Source organism: Lissotriton helveticus, chromosome 11, assembly GCF_964261635.1.
Source record: "Lissotriton helveticus chromosome 11, aLisHel1.1, whole genome shotgun sequence".
NCBI lineage: Eukaryota > Metazoa > Chordata > Amphibia > Caudata > Salamandridae > Lissotriton > Lissotriton helveticus.
The window spans coordinates 1,060,392,914-1,060,414,908 of record NC_136072.1 but is presented as its reverse complement, the minus strand read 5'-3'; the positions used below and the strand labels follow the sequence as shown (position 1 = coordinate 1,060,414,908).

At 49.1% G+C, this 21,995-nt stretch overlaps 1 protein-coding gene across 2 annotated transcripts in view; it reads left to right on the top strand.

Annotated features, from left to right (window-relative positions):
* Nucleotides 1-12,205, top strand: part of ABCB9 (ATP binding cassette subfamily B member 9) — a 141,922-nt gene extending 129,717 nt beyond the window's left edge. For both annotated transcript variants that reach the window (XM_078667579.1, XM_078667580.1), the window contains 4 exons: nt 6,339-6,498; nt 7,539-7,675; nt 10,749-11,447; nt 11,768-12,205. In XM_078667579.1, coding sequence (XP_078523705.1) covers nt 6,339-6,498; nt 7,539-7,675; nt 10,749-10,997 — 546 coding nt within the window. In that variant the 3' untranslated portion in view covers nt 10,998-11,447; nt 11,768-12,205. The remainder of the gene's footprint in view (nt 1-6,338; nt 6,499-7,538; nt 7,676-10,748; nt 11,448-11,767) is intronic.
* The last annotated feature ends 9,790 nt before the right edge of the window (nt 12,206-21,995 follow it).

The following is a 21,995-nucleotide window of genomic DNA, read 5'->3' as shown; positions in this document are numbered from 1 at the left end:
AATCATTCCCCGTCGTCGAGACGGGAGTCTCCGGTACATAGAAAAGTAATGTCTTATAGACATACATAGAGAATAGTAGGCCTAAAGGCCTCACCTTAGTAACATATCCATGTCCTTTTGTAATAAGGACCAAACTCTAGAGAAGAGCCAATCAGCTATCACCTCCCTCTAGAACCTTCCTGGCAGGAGCCTCAGTCCCTCAGATTTTCTACCGCACGTTGTGCTAAGGGAGTCTCCTCTGAGCTCTGCTCAGATTCTGTGTTTTTTCACTTCATTAAATGACTTTGTTGTCAAGGATTCTTTTCTACTATGGATTATCTTCAAATACATTCTTTAACGAAGGTCTGGTAAGGAGAAGAAAAGATTTTTTAAGAGCCTGTGCAACCTGTTTCTAGAGGTTGCTCTGCTCTGATCCTCAACCGGACCGCATTTACTTTCTATACCGCAGGCCAAAGACTGCAAGGTATGTCGCACTTTCTCAAGTACGTTTTTGAGAGGTCGTGAAGGGCGATTTTTAATTTGGTGTCAAACACTAAGACCAGAAAGGAGGTTTTTTATTTTCTCCAGTGACCGTGATGAGGCGTTATCCTCAACGTCTAGGAGACCTCAAAAGATAAGAGAATCTCCTCAGACTCATTCCTCAGGGGAACATCCTGAGATGGCCCTCAAAAAGACCACTCATGGGTCTTCTGGGCGCAGTTCTTTAAAATCTCCTCACTCTGTGGAAAAGGAGAGTAAAGGACTTGCTTTTGGAGAAAAATCATGTAAAAAAGACGACTTCTGAGCCGTCAAAATCACCTCCTCTGGTCATAGGACCCTTCCGGAAGGCGTCTTCTATACCTCCTTAGGTAAAGACTAAGAAGCCAACATCGTCAACAGGATCGTCGATGAAGAAACCATCATCATTGCCTACTACAGCCTCTTCGTCTACGATGGCCTCGTCTACGATGGCCTTGTCTACGACGGCTCGTCTACGACGGCTCGTCTACGACGGCTCGTCTACGATGGCTCGTCTTCAACGGCTCGTCTACGACGGCTCATCGACGATGGCTCGTGTACCATGGCTCGTCGACGATGGCGGCCTCGTCTGTGACTGCTCGTCTACCACAGCCTGTTTACGGCGTCGACGACGGCCTCATCTACGATGGACTCGTCTACGATGGCCTCGTCTACGATGGACTCGTCTACGATTGCTCGTCTACAATGGCTCGTCTACGACTGCTCGTCGACGGCCTCGTCTATGACGGCCTGTTTACGATGGCCTCGTCTGCGATGGCCTCATCTACGATGGCTTGTCTACGATGGCTCGTCTACGACTGCGTCTTCGACGACGGCCTCGTCTATGACTGCTCGTCTACGACGGCCTGTCTATGGCGTCGACGATGGCCTCGTCTACGATGGCCTCATCTAAGAGGGCTCGTCTTCGATGGCTCATCTACGACGGCATCGTCATCGACGGCCTCGTCTATGACTGCTCGTCTACGACGGCCTGTCTACGGCGTCGACGATGGCCTAGTCTACAATATCCTCGTCTTCGATGGCCTCGTCTACCATGGCCTCGTCTACCATGGCCTCATCTACGATTGCTCCTCTACGATGACTCGTCGTCGACAGCCTCGTCTACGACGTATCGTCTATGACGTCACCTACGACGGCCAAGTCTACGACAGCATAGTCTATGACGCCGATCTCGTCGACGCACTCGTCGACGAGGAAAATTCCGACAATTCTGGAATCTCTTATAATGTGGTAGAGAGGGCTGCTCAACGTTTTAAGATCTCAATGGTCTCTCAAGAACAGGCCTGCTTCTTGTATGACTTCACAGAACCTCTCAAGAAGGCAGTATGGTCAATACTGAGTATCCATTACCTATAGTCAGTAGGGGTAAAGGTCATGCAGAACCCCTCCTCTTTATCACCAGTGATCCCTCAGTTGGATAAGAAGTATAGGGCGCCAGATACAGCACCGGCGTGTTTAACAGGACATCCTAAGCCGGACTCCGTGGTGACACAGGCGCCCCAGAAGACCTCCAGTAATCCTTCGGCCCCTTTGTTGCTTCCTCCTGATAAGGAGGTAAGAAGAGTGGACAACATTGGGAACAGGTTTTCCTCAATATCAGCAATGACGGTAAAGGCCGCGAACGCCCTAGCGCTCTTGGGACGCTATAATAGGCAAATTGTGGGCACACATAGCCCCATAGCTGTCGGAATTGCCAGATTCATCCACAGAGGAAGTAAAGAGGATTCTGCTAGATGGTGAAGCATCGGCGTCAGAAACTATAGACTCCGCGATGGATATCGCTATGACAGGGTTCCGCCAGTTGGCTGGAGCAGCAGGCTTGCGGCTCCAAGGATGGCTAAAGGCAGCCTCTTTCCGTCCTGAGGTGCAAACAAAGATTTTGGACATGCCATATGTTAGCCAGTTACTATTTGGCACAAACAATTGACGAAGCAGACACTGCGAGAGCTTTGGGCACTCTTCAGTATAAGAACCAGTCCTTTAGTAGACATAGAGGAAGAGGACAGTCTTCCTACAGAGGAAATTATTCATCCAAGTCTTCCTGCCCTTCAGGCCAGAGTCGTTTCGCATGGTAACGATCCAGGAGGTCTTGCAACTACTGTAACAGCAGGATTTTAGGGCATCCCTAGACATACAGGACGCTTACTTCCATATCCCAATTCGCAGGAATCACAAAAAGGTACTTGCGATTTGCAGTAGCGGGCAGACACTTGCAGTTTCGCGTTCTGCCCTTCGGGCTCAAGTCTGCACCGCGCATATTCACGAAATGTCGTACCCCGGTGGCGGCATATCTCAGACAGTGCCATCACCAAGTCTTTCCGTATCTGAATGACTGGCGGGTCAGGGTTCCATCCTTAGAAGACGCGTCCAGGTCTTCCAACGCCTGTTTAAAGCTTTTCGATTGCTTGGGTCCCACCCTCAATCAGGAAAAATCGGTCCTACAACCTTCTCAGTGCATCAGTTTCCTAGGTGCAACCCTGAACACACGGTCAGCAAAAGCTTTCCCATCCAGAGAGAGGATGAACAAGCCCGTTGCACTAGCTGCTATAGTAGCCTCGAAGAAAGTCTTGACAGTCCGTCTCTTCAAATCCCTCCTGGGGATGATGTCAGCGTGTATCCTCCTGATTCCTCACTGTCGACTATGAATGAGAAATCTACAGGAGGCGCTCTCGAAGCAGTGGGTCTAATGCACAGGGTCATTCAACGACCTCATAAAAGTGAATCCTCAGTTGGTCAGAGCCCTGCAATGGTGGATGTCACCTCAAAACCTGTCTCAAGGTTGTCATTCCTGCTTCTGGCTGCTCCTCATGTTGTCACAACAGGCACCTCCTTGGAAGGCTGGGGAGCTTTTCTGCAAGAGCTACAGATAAGCGGGTAGTGGTCTCCTATGGAGAAGAAACTACGTATCAATCTGCTCGAACTGCGGGCGGTCTTCCTGGCCCTTCAAGCTTTCCTGCCAAGAATAAAACATTCCCTGGTGTTCATCCGGACAGACAACACCACGACTAAGCACTGCCTCAACAAAGAGGGAGGGACCCGCTCGCTGACACACTCTCGCGAGTTGCAAAAAATAATCTGGAATTGGCTCATACTCCACAATATAACCCTAGGAGCGGAATATGTCCCAGGCACGGACAATGTGCTCACCGACGTGTTGAGCAGGCAGAAAACATCATCACAAGAGTGGGAGCTAGATCAACAAATTATCGACCAGATCTTCTCCAGATGGGGCACGCCGCAAATCGATCTATTTGCGACGACAATGAACGCCAGATGCCCACACTTCGCAAGTTGGCATCCCCAGTCAGGGTCTCTAGGGAATGCATCTTCCATCGCATGGCGCAACGTCGTTGCGTACGCCTTTCCGCCATTCCTGATGCTTCCCAGAGTCCTCAGGAAAATTTAGGTGGAGCCTTGTACTCTAATTTTAATAGCCCCAACTCGGCCGAGGCAACATTGGTTCACAGAGCTCCAACGTCTATCCCTGGAGCCGCCGGTCCACCTGCGGCAGTATCTATCTCTGCTTACAATGACCAACAATAAAGTTCAACATCCGGATCTGAAGTCTCTCAGGTTAGTCGCCTGGCTCCTGAGTTCAGAGAGTTCCACAATCTGGATATTCCACTAGACTGTAGACATTCTTGCCAGAGCAAGGGCGGATAGCACGACCAAGACATATTCCCTGAAATGGAAGCGCTTTTGTGTTTGGTGTACAGATCACGGAATTCGGCCTTTCTCCACATCACTGGAGCAAATATTACCTTATCTATTACATCTGGCACAGTCGGGCCTAGCCCCCTCCTCCATTAAAGTACACTTAGCAGCAATATCTCGTTATAAAGAACTTCAACTAGTCCATCGCTCTGGTCAAGCGGGTTGATTAAGCAATTTCTAAAACGATTATACAGATCTTTCCCGCCAGTAAGGATGGTGCCACCTACCTGGCATCTCAATGTGGTTCTTAACCAGCTCACGAAACATCCGTTCAAACCAGTACACAGAGCTGACCTAAAGTATGCCTCGTGAAAATCAGCACTCCTCCTGATGCTCACATCTGCAAGGGGGAAGGGTCAGTGAGCTGCAGGCATTTTCAATCCAGGATCTTTTTCTACAGTTTAATAACGACAGAATAATCCTGAGAACCAATCCTAGGTTTATCTCAAAAGTCCCGTCGGACTTCGACCTAAATGAACCTGTGGTTCTGCGTTCCTTCTTTCCAAACCCAAGCACGGCAGCTGAGAGATTGCTGCTTTCTTTGGATCTCAAGCGATGCTTGAAGTTTACACTGACACAACGAAAACATTCAGGAAATCTAACCAGCTATTCGTAGCTTACAGCAGACCTAGGAAAGGTCTACCGCTTGCCAAGCAGAGCATCTCCAGATGGATTTCTGCAGCCATTGCTTTCTGTCATGACCAAGCTGGACAGCCATTGCATTCCAAAGTGAGAGGGCACTCCACGAGAGCTATGTCCACTTCTATAGCTCTCTTTGTAGGGGTGCCAGTTTTTGACATTTGCAGGGCGGCAACATGGAAGTCGCCGCATACCTTCACTAGGCACCTCTGCCTGGATACGGAGCTGATGAATGATGCAGCATTGAGACAATCAGTGTTACGCCATCTTTTCAGTAAGGTGAGCCTTCCTCGGTCCCTCCATCCTACTCTGGGGTGCACATTTCTTTAGTAATACTTATTGTGGAGGTCTAATGATGGTTCATGCTCGCATGATGTGTCTTATCTGAGGACTTGTATATGCTGTTCCATCAGAAATGTGCTCTCTGCATTGCTTGCTACTCGGATTCAGGCATGTGAATCTATGAAAGACACCCATAATACTGGATAAGAAATGCGTTACTTACCTGTAACTGCAGTTATCCAGTATTGGTGTCTTTCATAGATTCACATGCAACCCTCCCGCCTCCCCTGGAAGGACTCACCTAACTCTCTCAGTGTCACGCCTACTTAGCTTAGTGCGTACGAAAATCTGAGGGACTGAGGCTCCTGCCAGGAAGGTTCTAGAGGGAGGTGATAGCTGATTGGCTCTTCTCTAGAGTTTGGTCCTTTTTTTTACAAAAGGACATGGATATGTTACTAAGGTGAGGCATTTAGGCCTACTATTCTCTATGTATGTCTATAAGACATTACTTTTCTATGTACCGGAGACTCCCGTCTCGACGACGGGGAATGATTCAGGCATGTGAATCTATGAAAGACACCAATACTGGATAACTGCAGTTACAGGTAAGTAACACATTTCTTCCTCTCTTCCACCCGTCCACTCACACAAGCCCACACATACACCCATCCGCATGCAAACACAGTCACATCTATCCATTTACAAGCACACACACACACACACACACGTACACACACCATTCAAAAGCGTATGCACACATTCACAAAGGCACATAAATTAATACATACTCACACATGCTTTCAACATTCAACAAGCCTTTTCCAGGCTTCTGCAGTGATATCGGGTGGCGGAAGGGAGAAGAAGAAAGCGGTAAAAGCTATTGTGGTTATTGCTCAACACATGTTGTTTCAAGATCTAATATTTGAGACCACTACCTATATGGGAGACATTGAAATGTACATTGGTAAGTGTCAACCTGGATGCTTTTGACCAAAGAGTTCCTAGTAACGTCATAGACACCAGCTACCATGATAATGACCATCTCAGCCCACCACCAAAGTGAAAATGTCCTATCATCACAGCACATCCTTCTATCCATATTAAAAATATGTAAGTTGATTTCTGCACCTGGTGCAGTCTTCTTGTGCTGCGTTCCCACTCTCCTACTGTGTTTTCTCTGCTAGGTGTCCTTGGTTTCTCAGGAGCCAGTTCTTTTTGCTCGGTCCATAAGGAACAATATCATGTATGGCTTGGAATCGGCTCCTGAATGCTCCATTGTTCAAGCAGCAGAGAAGGCCAATGCACACTCCTTCATATCAGAGTTGCCAGATGGCTATTGCACAGGTAAATAGATCCTGAATATAAGTATTTTAACAATAGTATTTCAGTTTCAAATAAGATGTTTGGGGTTGACTACATTGAGATTTTTTAAGTGCTACAGACTCCTAAAAGATGCACTGTACACATCAGGGGGAAGAAGCGGTCTAGTTTTTAGCCAGTTGGTTCTGAAACCAGTAGGCCTTAATTTTCATCTCTGTAGTCGCTGTAGGTCACAAATACGACTCTGGATGCACAGATCTTATCAAACTGGATACCTTAATTTCCATGCTCTTACAACATGCAAGTGCTGAATCTTGAGGGTTTGGCTGCAGGCTATTGTATACGGTAGAGTGATAGGCTTTTTATTTTTGGTCTGGAGTAGTGCTGTAGCGTTTGACATGCATCATGTCCCCTTGACACAAATGAGAAGATTGGGCTTATGGTCTTTTGTTGGCCTCAGATCTCGTCTTCTCTTTTCAAAGAGTGTAACAGGGCTTTACTTCCAGATGTAGTCGAGGGTCTGGTTCTTCCAGAAATTGAGACATTTAGTTTTTTATCTTTCTTCTAAAGATCAGTTCAGGGGTGAGGCACCAGCAGTGCTACATGTGTCTCAGTAGTTGCGTACAGTTTGACAATGCATTGGAGGATCTGGTGGTCGCCCCAATCTGGAGTGCCTTTTTTAATGTTGCCATGGATCTCTCTGATGCCATTGGCCCGTGGCCACAATGGGCATATTTTCTAAAATTCAATAAAGTTACAAATATTCAAGTTTTTAAGGATGTCATTTTGTTGGTTGTCTTTATGGGAAAATGCCCTCTGCTTTTGAGGAAGGTTTATGGAATATGTTTCTGAAGCAAACTAGTTGTACAACACTTACTGTTATAGGCTCGCAACTTCCATACACTGTAAATAAAATAAGTGCTTTCATATTACAAGGGAATCCTGATTTGTTGCTAATCTTATGAAGGTTTCATAACAAATATAGGACAAACAAATACTGTACTAGCTGATTTTATATTTATAACCCACAATGTCTTACTGCATGAGTTTCTTCATTTACTCAGAAACGGGTGAGAAAGGTGCCCAGCTGTCGGGCGGCCAGAAGCAGCGGGTGGCTATTGCCAGAGCCTTAATCCGAAACCCACAGATCCTGATACTGGATGAAGCCACTAGTGCCCTGGATGCAGAGAGTGAACATGCAGTGAGTATATCTGGTGGATGTATATGCCACAAAGGCAAGACTCTATGGAGAAAATAAGAAAGCTTGTCAGGATAGGTCACTGGATGCATGGATCTGTGTGTGTGATCTGAAGACTATTAGATTGAGAGGATGTAGCCTTACGGCTAGAATGGTCGCCCTCAAAGCTGGGAAACCGGGTTCGAGGCTTGGCAACGATGCTCAACATCCTGTGATTATGGGCAAATCACAAGCCCCCAAATGCATCATTGTTCCATTTTGCGATTCCTTAATTGCGAAAATTAAGGAATCGCAATTAAGGAATTGCAAAATGCAATTCATTAAGAAATTTCGCAAAAAAATTACAATTTCTTAAAATTCCTTAGTGCGATTCTCTAATTGAGAATCGCAATTAAGTAATTTCTACCCATTCATTCCTATGGGCCTAGAGGCCATAGGAATGAATGGGAGGGCATTCTCAATTTGCAATTCATCATTGTGAATTCGCAAATTGAGAATGCAATTTCAAGGGTGCAGGGGTGTCCAAATGACACCCTGTTGCAACCCTGGAATTTGCTTTTGGATACATCTTACACACACACATGCCCCAAGGGCATGTGTGTGTGTAACATGTAACAAAGAAAAATTGCATTTAAAAGCATTTTTCTAGATTTTCACAAATTACCATGAAGGTCAACTTCATGGTAATTTGCATTTCTAATTTGCGAATTCGCAATTTCTAAAAGTATGATGAATTGCATTTAAGGAATCCCAAATTGAGATTCCTTAAATGCATTCGCAATTTAAGAAATCACAATTGTGCGATTTCTTAAATTGCAAATTTCTGAAAAAGGTTGGTGCATCCCAAATCAGGAAATTGCATTCGCAAATGGCGGAAAAATGCGATTCGCACCGTTTGCGAATGCAATTTACCTTGATGCATGTGGGCAATAATCTCTCCGTGCCCAACAAAAATGAATGTGTCCATCTGTAACGAAATTGGTGCTCATGTAAAGCGCTCTGATACCTGATACCTTCCGGTCTAGTTTGCGCTATATAAAACTCTAAAAACAAAAAAAAGAACAAAAGAAAAAGTACAATTTAGTTGCTTTGTAGTAACACTTGTAGTTTGCACAGCATACACTCCAGTTCATAGACTTAGCTTGTTCAGTGGTTGAATAATAACAAATGCACAGTCTTGTTACAAAATTGATTGGGGCTTGTAGCAAACATGCATTCCTAATTTTAACTGCCTCTTTTAGGATTACCTTCCCCCAAATAAGAGGTGAATCATCATACAATTGATAACAGCTCAGATACCCTTAGATTGTCTTGTGCTCACTATCCCATGTTGCTATTTAGGATGTATGACGGTACGACGCGGGCTATTACCACGCGTACCGTTACAATGCGTGTTTTACAACGCAAGTCGTTACCACGACTTGCGCTGTAGGGTGCGGACTTAGGAATAGTTTAATTTACTATTCCAACACCAGTCCCCGTGGATATTAGGGAAGGTGTTGGAATAGTAAATTAACTATTCCTTGTCCTTGAGCGCCCTCCAGCGCAAGTCGTGGTTACGACTTGCGTTGTAAGAGACCCGTCGTTATGGTAGCGCGGGGTAACATCCGCGTCGTAAAGGATGTTCCCCGCTATTTACAGTGTCATGTAGACCCTGGCAGTTGTGTTACAATATGCTCAAGAGGTATCTGTGCACATTAGGGCATTAGCACCGATTCAGAGATTGGGAATGATGTACAAACCATGTGAAATACTGTTTGCTTGTGCTAGTTCCTAGTTTAGCATCTATGAAAAATCAGGCGCATAATTTGAAAAACACCAACGGTAATTGGACAAGAGATTCTTACGGCTAATGTTTGTGCCAGCTATTAATTTCTTTCCTCTTGTTACTGTCAGCTGTAAGGCAGTGGATTCTTACAATTTAATTCTGATTGCACTTTAAATATAGTATTGAAAATGAAAAATATCGAAAAGGGTCATTGCGGTTATGTCAATCCTCCAAGGCCCTTTTGGATTTTTACATTGGAAATATTGACCTGCCTCTATATAGGGTACCAATATAATATAACAGCAGTAAAAGTAAGACAGAGATGAGCAAAGCCAACCAGCAGTAAAAGTAAAACTGGAATGAGCAAAAGACAACCCGCAGTAAAAGTAAAACGGAGATGAGCAAAGCCAGACAGCTGTAAAAGCAACAAAGGTAAAACAGAGATGAGCAAAAGACAAACAGCAGTAAAGGTAAAACAGAAATAAGCAAAAAACAAACAGCTGTGAAAACGCAGTAAAGGTAAAATGGAGATGAGCAAAAGGCAAATAAAATCCCTGGTGTGGCAAGCGAGATCTCAGTAGCATGGGGAGCTGGCATGAGGGATCTTACTTATAGAAAGATTATCAAAATTAGCATTTCTGTTTCTGACATTGTACTAAGAAAAAAAAGAGCTACATTATCATTTGTGTAGCAATAGTTTAATTTGTGTTTAGTTTAAAATAATAAGGTTGAAAAGTATGCATGTGTACATAATAAAATGAAATAATATTCTAATTGAATTATAAAATGAACAATAAGGCACAAACTGTGTTACTAACCAGAAAATAGTGAATCTTAAATTAGATCTTTTTGTTTTTAATGAAACACAATATTAAGTGGATATTGTGAAATTAAGAAGAAAACATGGGTATACACAATGAAACAATACTTAGTGACGCTGTATTGCGTAACTACTAAGTAACTAAATGTACAGCAAAGCAGACATTTATAATTTTAAGTGAAATAATAAAAATTAGAGAAGGCTGTTTTGAAGCGAGCCAATTTTAGGTGAGTTGTTCTGTGGCTAGTCATTTTGAGGAGAGTTGTTATGAGGTGGCCCACTTGCAGGCGAATAGTTTTGAAGGTGAACTTGACGTAGGTATTCCCTCAAATACTCTCTCTTTATTTTTTCAATCAGATTTATATATTAGACACATAGATACTGTGCTAATGGTCAAAGCAAAAAAAGAAAGGAGCCATGTGTTGGATAAAGATAGGGGAGAAATTGTTTATTTGCAGGAATCACCTTCTCTTTTCACCTTTTGGCAGATCCAGAAAGCAGTCAGTGGCAACCTGCAGAAGCACACAGTGCTAATTGTGGCACACCGGCTTACCACTGTGGAGAAGGCCCACCATATCATCGTGTTGGATAAGGGCTGTGTGGTGCAGCAGGGGACACACAAACAACTCATGGAAGAAGGTGGACTATACGCTAAGCTGGTCCAGCGGCAGGTGCTTGTGCGTGACCCCGTTGATAAGGACAGTATAGGACCAGTCGGTCAAGCCAGTGCCCTGTAGGGCTCCTCTCCGAGGAAGGCAACAGCAAGAACTTCGCAGTCAGATACTCACTCGTGAATGTGATGGGACTCTGATGATGCAGCAGCTCAGGACATAACCCAACTGGGTGAAATGGCAAATTGATATTCAATAACTTGTTTTATAATAGGACACCACAGAGTATATTGAAGAAATGTGACCAAGACTTCAACATATGTCATTGCTCTACTAATAGTCCTCTTTCCTAGCATGAGTCTTTATACATGAAATAGTTTAAAAAGTTAGTGTTTGGATCACATAGTGTTTTTCTTTCTGGTTGTTATTTATATCTATTTGTTACTTTTTTCCTTGTATGTCTTTTTTTGTACAATCTGCTCTATTTATATACTGCTTCTGGCCACTTACACATGCAAAAAGAACAAACAAGCCAGCAATAAAAAATAAGAACATAAATTAATAGAACCTGGGAATGTTAGAAGTCTAAAGGGTCAACCAACTTTTCGTGGCCCATCAGCTGAACTGCTAGGGTCTCAGTTGTGCCACTGACATCACACTGTCTGCTAAAGGTCTGCTAAATCTAGAGTATCCCAAATTTTGCAGCAAGTATTTTGCCCCCAAGTGCCCTGCCATGCAGGTGAGAGCCACTATGGTAGGACATTGTCATTGGAGGCAGGTCCATCTTGCTATGGTACCTTGATGGAACTGCTGTCCCTAGTCCCACTCCCTCAAAAATACACCATTTACAAGATGCAAAATCACTGGATTCTGAGTGGAAAAAAAATAAAAATGAGATCATGGTAACAATGACAGTGGAGCTACCATGACACATTCCAAGTATTTGTGTAACTGTACCACGTTACAAAAAGCTCAAATTATTAGAAGGTACTGATATTGTAAAACAATTTATGGTACGTCTTGAAAACTTGACAACTGATGTAAACTCTTGGAAAAACTAAGAAAAATTGTTTTTTAAAAAAAGTGCACACGCAGGGGATATTGACAGAAATAGCACTGGGTAGACTGCCCTAAATTGTGAGCCCATATGGTGCCAGCGCAGCTAGTGTCATATCTACTACATATGTGTTCCGGATAGCGGGTTGAGATGATGGCGGCTCCACCATTGATACCCCTACCTTCTGCTGAGCCTCAAAATAGTATGTTTGTAATATGTATTTTTTGTCAGTGGTCCCATTACCACCTTCTTCTAAATAAAGTCTTACAAATTAAAATAGTGCTTCGAATAGGCATGTTTACAGGGACTATTTTAATCCTGCAAGATTCCTATGTCTTGAGCTAGGATGTTCCAGAATGTGACATCATACTAAACTATTGCCAGGCATGTACCCCAATATAGGCGTAAATAGCTACACAACCTTTTACCTACATTCGTCCTACCTTACTCTGCATAACGGTTCTGGCACTGACCTTATCCCTAGTTATGTGCTGAATAAATGTTGATCAGTTTTCTCCTAAACTGGCCTTATTTATTATGCATGAGGATTCCTAGTATTATATATTAATCCCCTGCCCAGGACGTACACAGCAGGATTACCATCTTCTGTATAATAACTCTGTACAAAAGTCACCAATATTGTCATCCTTGGATGACAGGTCCACTATACATAATGGCAAGCCATTAAATATCTATGTAGAACCCCTGAAGGTACCTTTTGGGTATAAAAGAACCACATCTTCGCTGGGTTAGCAGAGGAGAAGCTTCACGCTGACACTAGATGCTGAAGTCCCGTCCTGCAGAAGTCCAGCAAGCAGTGGTCTGACATCCCTTCCGGGGTGTCCAACTTGAGACCAAGACTAGGGGTTAGCTCTTTCCTAGGGGATTCTTGGCTTTACACCCACAAACATGCTAGGTACACTTAGGTAGGGCAGTGGCGTAACGAAACTTGAGGGGGCCCCCCTGCAAACTACCCCTCCCATCCTCCGTGCCAGTCTAGAGCTCTCAGGCCAGCGACCTGCCATACTGCAGGGAGTGCGGGGCTATTGTTACGCCACTGTCACCAATGCAGCCATTATAAGTAACACTGGATGGTGGAGTTAAAGGTTGGGCTTAGTCTGACAGCAGGCTATCATAGGTGGTGGTCCATTCATTACAGGGTCCCTGCCATCAGTACGCCGGGGAAGTTTGCCCAATTTTAGGTGGGTTTCCTGATGCAGACTCCTGTCATGATATACAACAATTGGGCCCACTCATTGTTCAGTTTTGACAAAAGTGCATCCACTGCTCCTTCTCGTTTCCATTTTAAAACATTAGACAAAGCGACAATGCAGTATTTCAAAAGCAGATGTAACTACAAAGAGCAGATTTTGATAATACATTTTGATTAGTAGACAATAGCAAAATTAAGAGGCATTGCATAGCTTCATACACACTGTGACCTTAATTCCATAACAGTCTCTCTCTCTCTCTCTGTGAGTCAATCTCTCTTTCTCAGTCAGTCAGTCTCTCTCTGTCATTCAGTCTCTCTCAGTCAGTCAGTCTCTCAGTCTCTCTCGCTCTCTGTCAGTCTGTCAGTCTTTCGGTCTCTCTCTCTCTCTGTCAGTCTCTCTATCTCTCTCTTTCTGTCAGTCTGTCAATCAGTCAGTCAGTCTCTCTCTCTCTCTGTCAGTTTCTCAGCCAGTCAGTCTCTCCGTCAGTCAGTATTCAGTCTCTGAGTCAGTCAGTCTGTACTCTCTCTCCACTCTATCTCTCTCTCCATTCTCTCTCTCAACTCTGTCCACTCTATCTCCACTGTCTCTCTCCCCTGTCTCTCCACTCTCCCTCCACTGTCTCTCCCTCCACTGTCTCTCCCTCCACTGTCTCTCCCTCCACTGTCTCTCCACTCTCTCTTCTCTCTCTCCACTGTCTCTCTCTCCACTGTCTCTCACTCTCTCCACTCTCTCTCCCTTCTCTCTCTCTACTCTCTCTCCACTCTCTCTGCTCTCTCTCCACTCTCTCTCTCTCTCTCCACTCTCTCTCCACTCTCTCTCTCTCCACTTTCTCTCTCTCCACTGTCTCTCTCTCCACTGTCTCTACTCGCCCTCCACTGTCTCTCACTCTCTCTACTCTCCCTCCACTCTCTCACCACTCTCTCTACACTCTCTCTCCCTTCTCTCTCTACTCCCCCTTCTCTCTCTCTACTCTCTCTCCACTCTCTCTACTCTCCCTCTACTCTCTCTCCACTCTCTCTCTACTCTCTCTCTCTCTCCACTCTCTCTCTCCACTCTCTCTCTCTCTACTCTCTCTCTCTCTCCACTCTCTCTCTCTCCACTCTCTCTCTCCACTCTCTCTCTCCACTCTCTCTCCACTGTCTCTCTCTCCACTGTCTCTCCACTGTCTCACTCTCTACTCTCCCTCCACTCTCTCACCACTCTCTCTCCACTCTCTCCCTTCTCTCTCCACTCCCCCTTCTCTCTCTCTACTCTCTCTCCACTCTCTCTACTCTCCCTCCACTCTCTCTACTCTCCCTCCACTCTCTCTACTCTCTCTCCACTCTCTCTACTCTCTCTCTCCACTCTCTCTCTCTCCACTCTCCACTCTCTCCACTCACTCTCTCTCCACTCTCTCTCACCACTCTCTCTCCACTCTCTCTCTCCACTCTCTCTCTCCACTCTCACTCCACTCTCTCTCTCCTCTCTCTCTCTCTTCTCTCTCTCCACTCTCTCCACTCTCTCTCTCCACTCTCTCTCTCCACTCTCTCTCCCTCTCTCTCTCCGCTCTCTACTCTCTCCTCTCTCTCCACTCGCTCTCTCTCTACTCGCTCTCTCTCCACTCTCTCTCTCTCCACTCGATCTCTTGCCCCTCTCTCTCCACTCTCTCTCTCTCTCCACTCTCTCTCTCTCTCTCTCTCTCTCACACTCCACTCTATCTCTCTCTCTATCTCTCCACTCTCTCTCACAAAGTAGTGTGCGTCGCCATGGGCGTCCACAGAAATGTTTCCGGGGGGGGCACATTTTTAACTTCATCACCATCCCCCTTGCACTCTTCTCACCCTTCCCCTTGCACCCTTCTACCCCTCCCCCTTGCACCCTTCTCCCCCTCCGCCTTGCACCCTTTTCTACCTTGCACCCCTCTCCCCTCCGCCTTGCTCCCTTCCCCCCTCCACCTTGCACCCTTCTCCTCTCTGCCTTGCACCCTTCTCCCCTCCCCCTTGCACTCTTCTCCCCTCCCCCTTGCACTCTTCTCCCCTCCCCCTTGCACTCCTCTCCCCTCTGCCGTGCACCCTTCTTCCCTCCGCCTTGCACCCTTCTCCCCTCTGCCTTGCACCCTTCTCCCCTCCGTCTTGCACCCTTCTCCCCTCCGCCTTGCACCCTTCTCCTCTGCCTTGTACCCTCTCCCCTCCCCATTGCACTCTTCTCCCCTCTGCCTTGTACCCTTCTCCCCTCTGCCTTGCACCCTTCTCCCGTCTGCCTTGCACACTTCTCCTCTCTACCTTGCACCCTTCTCCCCTCTGCCTTGCACCCTTCTCCCCTCTGCCTTGCACCCTTCTCCCCTCTGCCTTGCACCCTTCTCCCCTCTGCCTTGCACCCTTCTCCCCTCTGCCTTGCTCCCTTCTCCCCTCTGCCTTGCACCCTTCTCCTCTCCGCCTTGCACCCTTCTCCCCTCTGCCTTGCACCCTTCTCCCCTCTGCCTTGCACCCTTCTCCCCTCTGCCTTGCACCCTTCTCCTCTCTGCCTTGCACCCTTCTCCCCCTCCGCCTTGCACCCTTTTCTACCTTGCACCCCTCTCCCCTCCGCCTTGCTCCCTTCCCCCCTCCACCTTGCACCCTTCTCCTCTCTGCCTTGCACCCTTCTCCCCTCCCCCTTGCACTCTTCTCCCCTCCCCCTTGCACTCCTCTCCCCTCTGCCGTGCACCCTTCTTCCCTCCGCCTTGCACCCTTCTCCCCTCTGCCTTGCACCCTTCTCCCCTCCGTCTTGCACCCTTCTCCCCTCCGCCTTGCACCCTTCTCCTCTGCCTTGTACCCTCTCCCCTCCCCATCGCACCCTTCTCCCCTCTGCCTTGTACCCTTCTCCCCTCTGCCTTGCACCCTTCTCCCGTCTGCCTTGCACACTTCTCCTCTCTACCTTGCACCCTTCTCCCCTCTGCCTTGCACCCTTCTCCCCTCTGCCTTGCACCCTTCTCCCCTCTGCCTTGCACCCTTCTCCCCTCTGCCTTGCACCCTTCTCCCCTCTGCCTTGCTCCCTTCTCCCCTCTGCCTTGCACCCTTCTCCTCTCCGCCTTGCACCCTTCTCCCCTCTGCCTTGCACCCTTCTCCCCTCTGCCTTGCACCCTTCTCCCCTCTGCCTTGCACCCTTCTCCTCTCTGCCTTGCACCCTTCTCCCCTCTGCCTTGCACCCTTCTCCTCTCTGCCTTGCACCCTTCTCCCCCTCCCCCTTGCACCTTTCTCCCCTCTGCCTTCCACCTTCTCCCCTCCCCGGTGCACCCTTCTTCCCTCTGCCTTGAACCCTTCTCCACTCTACCTTGCACCCTTCTCCTCTCTACCTTGCACCCTTCTCCTCTCTGCCTTGCACCCTTCTGATCTCTGCCTTGCACCCTTCTCCCCTCTGCCTTGCACCCTTCTCCCCTCTACCTTGCACCCTTCTCCCCTCTACCTTGCACCCTTCTCCCCTCTGCCTTGCACCCTTCTCCTCTCTGCCTTGCACCCTTCTCCCCTCTGCCTTGCACCCTTCTCCCCCTCCCCCTTGCACCCTTCTCCCCTCTGCCTTGCACCCTTCTCCCCTCTGCCTTGCACCCTTCTCCCCTCTACCTTGCACCCTTCTCCTCCCTACCTTGCACCCTTCTCCCCTCCGCCTTGCACCCTTCTCCCCTCTTCCTTGCACCCTTCTCCCCTCTGCCTTGCACCTTTCTCCCCTCCCCGTTGCACCCTTCTCCCCTCCCCATTGCACCCTTCTCCCCTCTGCCTTGAACCCTTCCCCTCTGCCTTAAACCCTTCTCCTCTCTACCTTGCACCCATCTCCTCTCTGCCTTGCACTCTTCCGCCTTGCCCCCTTCTCTACCTTGCACCCATCTCCTCTCTGCCTTGCACCCTTCTCCTCTCTACCATGCACCCTTCTCCCCTCCGGCTTGCACCTTTCTCCCCTCTGCCTTCCACCTTCTCCCCTCCCCGGTGCACCCTTCTTCCCTCTGCCTTGAACCCTTCTCCTCTCTACCTTGCACCCATCTCCTCTCTGCCTTGCCCCCTTCTCCCTTCCGCCTTGCACCCTTCTCTACCTTGCACCCTTCTCCCCTCAGCCTTACACCCTTCTCGGCACCCCTTGCCCCCCCTGCGGACGCCCACATGGTGCCTTCTAACAAGAGTGCTTACCTGGGGCACCATTTTTCTGCCTACTCCCCTCATGAGAGCTTTACCCTGGAGAATGCTCTCTCTGGGGCCCCCCACTCCCACTCTTGTCAGGGTCCTGAGCAGTGCTCTGTGCTGCCTCCTGCTCTCTGGGCCCCCCACTCCCACTCTTGTCAGGGTCCTGAGCAGTGCTCTGTGCTGCCTCCTGCTCTCTGGGGCCCCCACCCTTGTCAGGGTCCTGAGCAGAGCTCCGTGCTGCCTCCTGCTCTCTGGGGCCTCCACCCCACTCTTGTCAGGGTCCCAGCAGTGCTCTATCCTGCCTCCTGCTCTCTGGGGCCCCACCCCACCCTTGTCAGGGTCTCAGCAGTGCTCTGTGCTGCCTCCTGCTGTCTCTGGGCCCCCACCCTTGTCAGGGTCCCAGCAGTGCTCTATGCTGCCTCCTGCTCTCTGGGGCCCCCACCCCACCCGTGTCAGGGTCCCAGCAGTGCTCTATGCTGCCTCCTGCTTTCTGGGGCCCCTACCCCACTCTTGTCAGGGCCTTGAGCAGTGCTCTGTGCTGCCTCCCACTGTCTCTGAGCCCCCACCCCACCCTTGTCAGGGTCCCAGCAGTGCTCTGTGCTGCCTCCTGCTGTCTCTGGGCCCCCACACCCACCCTTGTCAGGGTCCCAGCAGTGCTCTGTGCTGCCTCCTGCTGTCTCTGGGCCCCCACCCCCATCCTTGTCAGGGTCCCAGCAGTGCTCTGTGCTGCCTCCTGCTCTCTGGGGCCTCCACCCCACCCTTGTCAGGGTCCCAGCAGTGCTCTGTGATGCCTCCTGCTCTCTGGGGCCCCCACCCCACCCTTGTCAGGGTCCCAGCAGTGCTCTGTGCTGCCTCCTGTTCTCTGGGGCCCCCACCTCACCCTTGTCAGAGTCCCAGCAGTGCTCTGTGCTGCCTCCTGCTCTCAGGGGCCCCACCCCACCCTTGTCAGGGTTCCAGCAGTGCTCTGTGCTGCCTCCTGCTGTCTCTGGGCCCCCACCCCTCCGCCCTTGTCAGGGTCCCAGCAGTGCTCTGTGCCGCCTCCTGCCTTCTCTGGGGCCCCCACCCCACCCCACCCTTGTCAGGGTCCCAGCAGTGCTCTATGCTGCCTCTTGCTCTCTGGGGCCCTCACCCCCATCCTCTTTCCGGGCCTGGCACCTCTGACTGAAGAGAAATGTAAGTTGAAACATTGTTTCTCTTCAGTTAGAGGGAGGGGGTGAGGGGCTCAGAGCAGGCTGCAGACAGCCTGCACCTGCTTCAGAGGGAGAGAGGCTTGCTTCAGCGCAAAGCAAGCCTCTCTCACAGCTCTCACCAAAGAGCTGAGGGGGGGCCCCGTGGCCCTCTTCATTTACTGAAAAGAGTGGGGGCCCCCCGCACCGCGGGGGCTGCGGGGGCGTTTGTTACGCGCTGACCAAGAACCAGTTAGACTTGAATCCACTAATCGTGGTGCTATGATGCAGTCCTGCCAAGTATCACGCATCAGGTGTGATACTAACGCATTTCAATGAGGTAATCTGCATTACCGCATTGAAATGCTTTGTCACGCATATGCATAGCACCTCAAGATGTTACTGCAAACTTTTAAGTGGGGCAGGAATCAGCGCGCCAGCAGCGGCGTACCCACGCAGCTCTCCCAGGCTTGGGGCTCCGTTCGCAGTGAGCTAAGGCAGCAGACAGGCTCACACTCCCTGCTCCAATGTTTTGTAATTGCGATTTCCCTGCGGTGCGCTCTGGCTGTCAGCCTGACGTCACAGGGCCCGTCAGGCTGTGTGCTAGTACGTGGCGGCGCCGGGACGGGGGAACTGTCGTCACATCCTGCTTTCAGAGCGGGCGAGTTCAGGTTGTTGAGGGAGGGAGATGGCTGGTGGCAATGCTGAATTTGCCACGCCGCCCGCATTCTCAAACCATTCATGGCTCTAGCAGCTTCCTGCTGCAGCTCACACCGTCCCGAGCCGGGCCGCACTGTGCTCTCAGCTGCTGGCACCCTGCCAAGTTCAAGTCTTGCCGGCCGCAGCTGAGAGAAGGAGTCACTCACCTGCGATACAGCAGCCGCCAGGACAGTCACTGACTGGACCATCCCGCTCGGGAGTCACTTGACATCCTGGACGACTCACAGCTCCATTAGGAAACGTGAGTGATAAATCAATTTTAGCATTTAGTCTTTCATTTGTGCTAAGTGTTGCACCACGTATCGGCCCTTTTTTTCAGAGTGCTAAATGTCAATATCAGCTTCATGTGTAATTAAAGATGTACGCTACGTTCACAGTCGGAGTAGACAGTTAAACCAAGAAAACAATAATGGACCATCTCCACCTCATCTGTCTGATTATGAACTGCTGAAAATCATATCGCTCCGCATTTATTTGGCCGACAATATGCACAGTGGTACAGGATAATTTTTCAATGGGAGTGTATTTTTTGTCAAAGATATGTTTATTGATTTTTTTTTAAACACAGAGAAAAAATTGCGACAGTCCCGCACATCATCCCACGCAGGGGGTAGCATTGAAATCCGCCCACACGCATCCCGTTACACCAGCCAGAGCTCCCCTAAACCAGACCTGCAATATACAGAATAACGCTTCAATAGGTACAGTGTCTGATACGGACGGGGGCTCCAAGCGGTCTGTGAGGTAAGAGGGAGATCAACGACAGTCAGAACAGATGCCTCCATAGCAGTTCGGCGGGGACCTACATGCCCCAAGCAGAAACTAACGGGCACTGCCTTACGCTAGATCAAACGGCGGGCTTCTACTTGCAAGTTCCCTGGTGGGCATTGTCATGGAAGAAGCGATATGTGGGATGCACATTAATAACATTAAAACACAACCTCCCCCCCACCCCTCCCCCCCCCAGTAGTGGTAGCTACTTCAGAAGACACGATTCAAGGTACGTGATGATGGGAGTTTAAAGTTGAAATAGGTGAAGGGATCTAACGCTAGCAGGACATACTGCAGATGGCAACCCCTTGGAGAGAAACGTGACCAGTGGGCCCCAACGGAATTCAAAGTTCTTAAAGTCATCCAAGAAGATGTCAGCCATCCTCTCCAAACTCAATAGCGTCCAAAGCCGCGAATGCCAGAGGGAGATGGCTGGTGCCTCCCTCTGTTTCCACGCCGAAGCGAGGGTGAGCTTGGCCGCCCGATGCTGAGCCACATAATCTTCTTGTCCGCCCTAGTCTGATGTTCACGGAGACCCAGTAGGGTAGTGGCCATCGAGGTAGGAATAGGGTATCCCAGCATCTCCTTAATTTGGGCCAGAATTTCCTCCCAGTATGGACGAATGATAGGGCAGTCCCACCAGATGTGCTGAAAGTCTCCTAGCAGCCCGCACCCCCTCCAGCATTTATCGGAAGTGTTAGGAAATATCTGTCGCAGTTTGGCCGGGTGAAGGTACCAATCCATCATGGTTTTCATGTGTGCCTCCCTAAGCTCCACAGAGTGGTTAAACTTGGCTATGTCTGACCATAAGTGTGACCACTCCGCCTCGGAAATGTCCTGTTGAAGGACCTCCTCCCACATGGACAGGTATCGAGGTCTAGGTGAGATCGCAGTAGAAAGTAGGAACCCATGTATGAAGGTGATAGCACCCTTCATGGAGGAGGTTTTGGTCAGAAAGGCTTCGAACTTCGTGAGGGGGCGTGTGGCTGCATCTCTCACCGGAGGAGACATTGCCCAATGGAGTAATTGAGCGTGGTGGCAGAGTTCCTTCTCCTGAACCCCGTAGTCCCTCTTACAGTTGTCGAAGGTGAGTGGGTCACAGTCATGGAATAGGTGCGTCCCCCTTCCCTCCAAGCATCAAAGGGGCCCTCAGACAACGCTGGGGGAAAGGCGGGATTAAAGTGTAGGGGCGTAAAGGGAGAGGGAAATGTAGTCCACCTATCGACCTTGGAGACGGAGTCCCAAACCTTCAGAGTGGTGCAAGTGGGGGTACTGATGTAAGCATTTTTGGGCCTGTCACTCTTGGGCTTCCACACCAGGTCGCAGATCGTCCTCCCCGCCACGCTCCAATCCATGTGCAGCCAGTGTTTTTCTGACTCTTGTTGCGACCATTCTATTAGCACTCGAAGTTGCGCCGCTTTATAGTATAGATGTATGTCAGGTAGCCCCACCCCCCCTTCTTTCTTTGGTCTGCGCAGGATGGCGAAGGAGAAGCGCGCTCGACCCCCCTGCCAGATAAAGCGTAGCATCATGGATTTTATTTGCCTGAAAAATTCCCCGTCGAGTTCAATGGGCAGGGCCTGGAACAAGTATAAAAGTTTGGGGAGAAGGGACATTTTAACCGCATGAATTCTCCCCAGCCATGATATGAACATTGGCTTCCAGCCGTTCAGGTCAGCCTGAATCTTGGTTAATAACGGGGGGAAGTTGGCAGAGTAGAGTTTCCCCAGCGTGGGAGTCAGGTGGATCCCCAGATATAGATTAGAGGAACTGGCCCAAGGAAGGGGTGTCAGCATCGTGAGACGGAGGACTTCAGATTGGGGGAGCGTGAGGTTAAGTACGTAGGACTTATCATAGTTGACCTTGAACCCCGCAACCGCTTCCAAGCGCTCCAGTTCCGCCTGCACATGGGGGAGAGATCGGGCCGGGTCAGAGAGGGAGAGGAGGACGTCGTCCGTGAAAAGAGTGATCTTATGCGTCTCCCCAGTAAAGGGTAGGCCGTGGATGTCTGGGTTAGCCCTCGCCGCCAGTGCCAGAGGTTCTATGCTTAGGGCAAAGAGTAGAGGTGA